This window comes from Barbatula barbatula (genome assembly GCF_947034865.1).
Source record: "Barbatula barbatula genome assembly, chromosome: 23".
In the NCBI taxonomy this organism is placed as follows: Eukaryota; Metazoa; Chordata; class Actinopteri; order Cypriniformes; family Nemacheilidae; genus Barbatula; species Barbatula barbatula.
Window position 1 is genome coordinate 4,825,932 of NC_136786.1, and position 9,289 is coordinate 4,835,220.

Sequence of the window (9,289 nt, forward strand, 5' to 3'; positions counted from 1 at the left end):
ACTGATGCATTTGTTGCATCAAAGAGTGCAGAACAGTACTCTACTCTCAGCCAGTCTTGTCTCATTGTTCCAAGGTTACAAGAGCGGAGCGGGCAGGGCGCAATCCATTCCTAGACCTGACAAATGCTGGACGAAGGAAGTGACGTCCCTACAAAACTTCAGCCACTATTAGATTATTAATGATAATTTTAAATCTAATTTTTTTTTATTTTCGCCTTGTTGTGCAAGCACTGTTGAGCTTGTGCAGAGGCTGCAGTTTTTGCCAGAGGGGAACTGGAATCCCCTGGTTAGGCCTGGTTTCCCTCCGAGGTTTTTTTTCTCCTCCAATGGAGTTTTGGGTTCCTCGCCACCGTTTGCATACTGTTTTGCACTGTTTTGCCTGGCCGGGGGGGCTGCTAGAATTTGGTAGTCTTATTTAATTAACACTGCATATAGGAATTTATTGTGTGTCTGATATTTGACCTGTGTTTTGAATTCCATAACCTTTTATGTTTTACTTATAGTCATTTTTTTCTTGTACAGCTGCTTTGTAACAATGAAAATTGTAAAAAGCGCTATATAAATAAAGCTGACTTGACTTGACTTGCTTTGTCTGCATCCAAACTGAAATCACAAAAAGACACAAGCGCTAAAAGAGATTTGACGTTTAGTAGAATCTGACATACGTATAATGAACCTGATACATATTGCAATAAATATTGCTTTATCATAGCTATGGTTTAAAACCAGTATGTCACAACTATTACAGGAATTTGTGCCATTGTCACGAACTGTCATCTATTCATTCGTGTTCATGGACACGAATTTCCCCCATTTTTTTTTAATATGTCATATCTTTATATGCGTATATGGGAAGATGGGAATTCATAACTATTTTACAAGATGGAATTCCTATTTCCTACGATCTCATCTGCTTTTTTTTATATGAAAAGTGCAAATTCCGTATTTGCTATTCAATATAGGGTCATATATTAGTAATGTAACATTCTGTAATATGCTGTCAGTTACTAGGAATACATATGTTCTTTGCGTACGGGTGTGCACCTGCTATTCATGCATGAGATGACTGACGGGACTCAATGGTCAGACTACTGCACAGAACTTCTTTAAAGACACACTTGAAAGAGACAAAGTAAAGTCATACTTTTCTTATTTAGTTGTGGTAGGCACAGGGCAACATTCCTTTATGGGTGGAGTGTGTGTACGTGTGTTTGTGGTACTATGCTCCAGATTGGTGGATGTGTGGTTATAAAATTCTGCTGAATACACTGGAGAGCCACAAAACAAACAACTGTACGTATACAGTACGGCATCATCATCTTACAACATTAAGTTTGTCAGCCCTGTGGTCAGAGGCCGCTCTGAGCTGTCTACACAATTTGCTGCCTTTGTTGCCAAAGGATTAGTATGTTTTGCATCTAAGATAATTCTGTGGATGCTAACGTGACACTTTCAAATACCTACATGGATGCGATACGTTAAACAACAACGTAATCAGATTCTGCTGCATCTTCTCTCATCCTTATCCATCAGTCCAATGAACACCATCTTATCTGACAGATTCACAGCCAAAAGGCAGCGTCACGCACATCTCATTGTTCTGAGAATCTAAATCACATCCAGAACATGATTTCTGATAACAGCGGACCGTAAAAGGCAGAAGCTACCTGCAGAGACTGCCGCCGCATTCCTCAGGACAGATCGCAGGAACGACTGCGGCCATGGGGGCATGTCTGACAGCTGTGGCGTGAGATGCAGAGATAGTATCAGAACTTCACAGTTAAGACAGAAGCTAGGAGAATGTTCTCTCGAAGAGGCTTATCTGCTGACCCCACAATCATCAACATTAGCATGTGTGTTTAACTGAGATTAAAACTCACATTCCTTGTCAGATAGTCACCGTCCAAAAATGTTTCGTTTTGTGATCTTTGGGAATGGCACCCCAACTAAGAATTCCTCCAATAAAACAAAAAATGCAACATGTATAACAAAGCAAAGATTGTTATGCAAAATATTCCCCAATATCAAGATTACAATTTTGAAACTCTTAAAGTCGTTCTTCTCTGCTGAACTGAATTTCCTTTTGACTGAACAAATGCTTATTACAGTTAAAGCCCAGATTTTATGGAAACATTAACAGCATTTGTGCTTTTTTTATGTCAGCACGACATGTTGTTAGCAACCCAGTTACCTTTATCTAGCCTATAGTGTATTTCAAAATAAAAGGAAATATTAAATGTAATGTATAATTCTATATATAATACAATATACGTATATATATTTTTGGAGGTGAACAGTTCTACAACCTAAAAAATAAAAAAAATAAAAGTAAAAAGTAAAAACTACTTCTTTAAGGATCCTTAATGTGTTCTTTAGGGAGTGTATGGCATTTCTGCCAAAAATGCTTTCAGAAACTTTAATTTTAAAAGTGCAGAGACGGACTAAGGATGCGATTACAAAAGTAAATTTGGATTTTCATGTGATACTTTTATTTCTTTTTTCCACCCAATTTTATAATGTTTTTTACACTCTTACAAATAAAGCTGCTTAAAAGGTTCTTCACAGCGATGCCATATAAAGCGACTTTTTCCACAAAGAACCATTCGGTCAAAGGTCTCTTATTTACCTTTTAATAATCTGAAGAATGTTTTATCGCCACAAAGAACATTTTGTGAAACAGAAAGGTTCTTTGAATATTAAAGGCACTTTATGGAACCATTTAAGGTTCTTCTACGGCATCAAATAACCTTTATTTTTAAGCGTGTAACAATGAAAGTGCAACATGTTTGAGTCTATTTCGCAGAATACAGAAATCAGTCATGAAATGGGAAGAAGTCTGCAGATTCTCTGAGGACCTTACCATTAGTCTCATTCGCGGTGTGTTTTCAACACTTCTTATCTGTCTGCTGAGTCACTCCCGAGAAAATCCCTTTCCTACACTACAGAGCTACAGCATAACTCAAATTCCTTCCTTAATTTCCATCTTAACACCCGCATGCAGACTAGAAGTGATACAGTCCTCCTGAGTCACTGACCCACAGGCAGTCTTTAAAAAGAGGTCATCCATGTTGTGCAAAACCTGCCAACATCAAACAATTTATTGACGGATTGTTGCAAACTAATTGCATAATAAAACGTGGGTTTAGGAACACACCGTGATGCAAAATAAATGACTTATGGCCATATTCAGAGCTCAGTGCACTGAAAGACGTTATTAAGGGGGAAGAACAAAATAAAAGCGCATTGTTAAATCTGGGATTCACACAGTAAAAGAAGCAAGCGTTGTCTAGACCTTGTTGAGCTCAAGAGAAAGCCCCTAAAACTGTGTGCGGGTCACGTTTATAGCTTTACAAGTCCAAAGCAAAGTTTACGGTACCTGTGCTTACCTGGGTGGTTCCAGACTAAGCTGGGTTCTACTTTAAACATGCTGTGTGTAAAACAAATAAGTTTGAAATCTATGTGTGTGTTTGTGTGAGAGAGGAAATGTGATTTAACATAGAAGATCCAGGTGGAAAAAGTAATGATGGACCCAAAAAGAGAAAACAGGGATGCCTTTTCCCCTGTGGATTTTCCCTGGATTACTGAAAGATCCCCCTTTATCCAGAAATAAAGGCAAACACACAACATTACCAGCGCAAACAAGAGATGGGAGTTTCCTTGAGATTCTCTGTGCCAAGAAAATCTTATGGCATCCTCTAGCCTTCAGTAAACACAGCAAGACTCGTCAGGAAAAAACGAGATTAAAAGTGAGAAGAGCATTAGATCTTCCCGGCTCCGAACCATTAACATCACGTTTGATTTCCTAACAGTTCTCCTATTTTAAAGGAGCCATTGGTAATAGTTCTCGGTTAAACATGAAGATGCTACACGTAAAGAAAGTATATCGCATAAAACTATAAAACATGGACTTTTTTGGTTTGTTACATGCTTTCCTTGCATGGAAAAGAGCTGTGTGCTAAACCAACGTTTCTCACACCACAAAGGCTTGTCATATGGGTTGGGATGAGGGTTAATGAAGGATCACAGAAAAGTCTTCTGTATAGTCATGTAATTCTAGTTCAAACATTGTATTATGAATTTAAGTATGTAAAAAAACACATAAATCATGGAGTAATGTTCCTCTTGTGAAAGAAATAAGCAGATTTGCACTGGATACATAAACACGGTTACACACTGACCTACATCAGAACATCCATGAAAGCCTGACTATTTCTGGATAAACTACACCACTGGTCATTTTCCATGTATACTGTTAATACTTCCCTTTTCTCCTATATTTAGAGATTAGTCATATGTGTGCTAGACAGATGACTACAGTGAATGACCACTACATGAATCATATACAAATCACCCAAATACAATCATATGTCATCTGTCTTTAAATGTCCACTAACGTTGACTGTCACTGCCAAAGAGTTTTAGTCTGTCTTGGGGTAATATGGTAAGTTCACATAAAACGATGCTTAAATTATGCCTTCAAATATGTCGCTCGATTCAATGCGTCCCATCTTCAACCCGCTTGTTGAAGTCATTTATTTCGCATGCAGAAAATCACTGCCGGATCTCAAAATGCCACATGTGTTGCCTTTATGCACATTTTTATAAAAAGGGATGAACACGCTTTAATAAACCAACAGCTTCAAATGTTGCAACTCACACAACAGCGTTTCTGGCAACTGACGGCCGGTTGGTCCATAGCAGCAGTGATCAGAGCCAGAACAGTTTGCATTGTTATAATTAACTTGAACTAAACAACTTGTTGTGGGAAGTTCACATAAACAAGTGAATCGTGGGATGCAAACTCCCTCCATTAATGAGGTGCGTGTTTACAGAAGCAAACCACGCAGAATCACTGAGCATAAACAGACTTGCGGTTCGACACTGTGGTCAGGGTCACTGTGAGCTTAATGGATGTCAGTTGAAGAGCTCTGCATGCAGCTATCCATCCATTACTGTTGGTACCATGGTTCAGCAATGGTATGAGATAGTAATACTGTAGTACTGAATGATTATAATATTCCTGTATATCATGGTCCTTATTAACACAGGCTAGTATACATGTCCCGAAGATTGTGGCCACAGAGTCAGTGTTAGCTTATTAATATAACGCCTCAATACCACAACAAAACAAAATCCAAAGGAACTAAACTGCTGCATTTTATATATTTATGAAATGATGGTTGTGAGGTGACTGCACACCTGATTCCCGATTAACTTCATTTCTTGTGTAATGCATTTACATGCAAAGTTTTACAAATACAGTACAGTGGCTCCATGAATAGCTTCGCAGAATGAAACTAAAACTTATTTGAAACTAAAACTAACAATATTTGTTTCCAGCTTTGATATCTAGCTCAAAGACACCGAACCAGATGATTTCAAGGTGGTTGAAGTCAATTTAAAACACATAAGCCACATGATAATATCTATGCTTAATCTTAATTAAATAAGCTATTGTTTCATTATATCAAGTTTATTTTGGTGACAGTTTTTACTTTATCTAATGCAATGAGAATAAAAGTGTGAATTTCCAAATGAAGAGTTTGGTTCTAAAATGAGTGAACTCCGTTTTTACAGTTTTTTATTGTGCAGTCCAATGAACATCAATCATAGGCCTACTGCAGTTGTTTTGTTGTGATTTGAGCCATTATTACTTACAAAATACGAGTTATCTCATTTTGGAACCTCTACAAATACTAGGCTATAGATAGGCTATACACAACGTATTCATTCCTTATTCAGTTCCGTGTTTATTACTTAGTAATATTTTTAATTAAGTGTTACATCATTGCTTACTAAATTTCTAGTGTATACTTGTTTTAGATCAGTTTAAATTCATCTTGAATTCATCTTTAAAATCAAAGGATGTTGACGGGGTTTTTAGGATAATGAGATATCTCAATAGCCTTTCAACATCAATCGATAAAAGTCTATCGATGACAGGAGAAAAAAGGCTAAAGGTTCGTCTTACCCAAATTGACGAAACTCATGACCATGTCCGCGTCATGCAGGAACTCAGTGTCGTGCGCTGAAGCTAAAGCGGGTCGCGCGGTGGTGAACAGCGATCTGTACTCCTCCACGTCGCTCTTCTCTTCAGTGGATATGGTGTTGTACAGATCCAGCATGAAGAGAGGTGCTGAATTATACTTCACGCTGCTCAGATGAGGTCTGGGTCTGTGGTTCAGTCCCAGAATGGACAGAATCTCTTTCTGCATCTCTCTTTTCTCCTGTGTCCGTAACCTCCGATGCATGAAGTTTGGATGAAGCTCGGAGACATCCAATACAGAAGTGCTGCCTGCCAAATAAGAGCTCCACAAGAACCCCAGCAGAGCCAAACAGATACTCTTCATCTTTACATCCAGTCTGTGGTGCTGATGGCTGAATGCTAAAATCGCGTGGAAACGAAATGTTATGTTCTCTTTTGCTTCACGCCATAAGGTCCACTTTAAAACGGACGCACAGGTTCAACAAAAAACTCTTCTTGTCAAAAACATTTGGACTGTATGGGTTCTTGAGCTACTATGTTTTTGAATTGTAAATGAAGAATATGTTACATGCTTCAGATCAGTGCATTGGTTACTTTGAAAAAAGGTACAAAATACAATAAAATCGTTTGTTCCAGCTGTAACCTTTATCTGTAATAGGAGTATAATCCAGTGCGAAACAAATGCATTTGTCGTCCAGGGAGTTTTTCAATTCGCAAAGTCTCCATCAATACCTCAGAGTGGCGCTTCTCCTTAGACAGATGACAGCCGCGAACTTCGGTTGTCCCATCCGATGTAAAGTCACATTAGTTTTGTGAGAATTAGAATATTTAAAAAAATACTTTAAAACAAATGACACTTTCTTTCTGTCTGTGATCTCCTCCGTGCGTATATTCAGAGTGGACAGCGCGTTTGTCTCCAGGGTTTTAAATAACGGGGCTGAATCAGGTAGACGCGTCTCGAGCCCGCCCCAGTCCTCGCGCTCAGAGGTGGAGCTTTGCCCGATAGATATAACGTCCTCAGACTCGAGTGCATGTGCACGTCTGCGTGTCTTCGTTTAGGCATAAGTGGCATTTTTACAGTGTGCTTCCAGGTGTAGCGAACAGCAACGCGACGCGACTAAAATGCTTCCGTTAGGGGGCGTTCGCGCGAGTTCTTGCTATTAAAAACAACGGACCTGCACGCGGGAGTCTAAAGTGTATGCTGTTCGAGCCATCAGCGTGAATAAAAACAAAACAGACAGTCGATCTATGGTGATGGAATGCAGTACGTTGTATGGGGGTTGAAGGCACGTTTTCAAGTTGTATAGTTGCGCTTTTGTCACCAAAAATAATTTTACGACTGAAGCGAGACCCCTAACGACGCACTAAATAACCGCATGCGACTATCATAATATTGCCTGCATAAAGTAGGCTACCAACCAGCACCACGGAAAAGCCATCATTTTATTATAACATTTTTATATTACCAGGTAAATATTATTATGTTAGCAATGTATAAAATATAATACACGAAGGGACAAGCAATACCACCAACACAGTACAGTAGTTTTAAAGGAAACCAGCATTTTGTCAAATGTCAAAGGCACGGAACACTTTATTGTTTTATCTTACGAAGCATCTTGATCTGTTTGACTTATTCTCCGTATTTTAAAAGAGTCCTGTGATGTTTGAGATTACAGACATCAGACACAGAATGCAAAGTGGAGTTTGTGGTCAGGGTCAGGTTCAACGCTTTAAAGATGAGACACTCGACTGAACTCACTGTAGTAAGAGAATAAAGAGATAAAGCTTAGATGTTTATATTACGGAAAACACACACACGCACGCACGCACACACACACACACACACACTATGTTGTGTCTGGTGAGATTCAGATTGACAAGATGGCTGAGTTGTTATCTCGGAGCTGCTAATCTTATCTACAGGGAGCAGAAAAGCATGCATCAAAGACCAGCAACCCCCTTCTCTCCATCATCTGATTCTGCCCAATTACTGATAGTCCTTCACTCAAAAACGTGCACACACACACGTTGGGTGTCCATGTTTTATGGAGACTTTCCATTTCACAAAACATCTTCTGTCATTAAAGTAATATCCATAAGTCTTCTAAAGCAACAGGATGATGAACAGACTGACATAAGGTTGTTATTTACATCAAATCTTCCCTCTGTTTTTGCTCACAAATTTCATTCTGAGTAGATAATGTATATGGAATATTGCGTACAGTTATCACACATGCAAAACAAATGCTGTCTGTTTTTAAGTTTGTAAGTGCCGCTCAACTTTTGAAACTCAATACAGATACAATTCAGCTTCATCCGAGGAGAACATTGTCAACACATAGCAAATTTTCAGTCTGTCTTGCGCCTAAATCTATAACATAAGACCAGAGTACTTTTAAACTACTTTTATGGTATTTACATTATATCACATTAATATGCCAGATGAGAACTGGTCCTCCCGGTTGAGTCTGGTGTATCCCAAGGTTTTTTCTCCACGTTTATACATATATACATTTATAGTGGACATTCCTTGTCGAGGCCGCCACTGGCTTACTCACTAAGAGAGACTACTCATATTGATTTCTGGATTTCTCAATTTTCTATAACTCCATAAACAACTATCACTTGTGCATTTAACTTTTACATACAGTATACATTCTATCTGCATGTTATAATATTATTGCAAAATGTTCTGGTATATTGTAATTTTCTAGTAGTGATCATATTTAAAATAACATACTTTAAATGAAAAATGTATAATACTTAAATTAAACAACATAAAATGTATTTGTTAAATTTCATTAATGAACCTTGCATAGAGAAAAACTTGTAATAAAACATTTTATTTGTATAATCAGGCTATGTTCACATTAAATTTTTTAGAGCTGCTAGCGTCTGTTTTACATTTTAATCCTATGGAGTAAACCATGTTTAAAAAAAGTCCTGCGGGTTTTTTAAATGCCAGCGCCGGAGTCTTTTTCTGCAGAAAAATGTTCAACATTTCTGAAAGTAAAACCCCACCTCACATCAAGCACATATTTTACAGCTAACAAATGCTGTCATTTTCTTAAGAGCATGCGAGGAAGGTGATTGGTCGAGCACGATGAAGCTAAAAAAAGTAATATGGTGGCCGAAACGGCGGTTGAAGTATAGTTTTGTATAAATTTAAGTTTGATTTTCACTATAAAAATAACTTGAGATTGCATTTCTAGTGAGAAATTAGTATTGTAGTTTTTAAATATGTGATTGGTTGTTGCAAAGACGCATTACATTTATTTTTATAAATAATAAATTTTTAAG

General features: G+C 37.9%; 1 protein-coding gene across 2 annotated transcripts in view; it reads right to left on the bottom strand.

The window, feature by feature from the left end:
- The window catches only part of bmp6 (bone morphogenetic protein 6), a 33,632-nt gene extending 26,583 nt beyond the window's left edge, over positions 1-7,049 (bottom strand). Inside the window, exon 1 of one of the 2 annotated variants that reach the window (XR_013786140.1) lies at positions 5,972-6,488. Coding sequence is in view for 1 of the 2 variants with exons in the window: in XM_079447354.1 (XP_079303480.1) it covers positions 5,972-6,350 (379 nt within the window). In the remaining variant the exon portion in view is untranslated. Of the gene's footprint in view, positions 1-5,971 lie in introns of both variants that reach the window. The other variant, XM_079447354.1, reaches the window with a different exon arrangement.
- Positions 7,050-9,289: the final 2,240 nt, after the last annotated feature.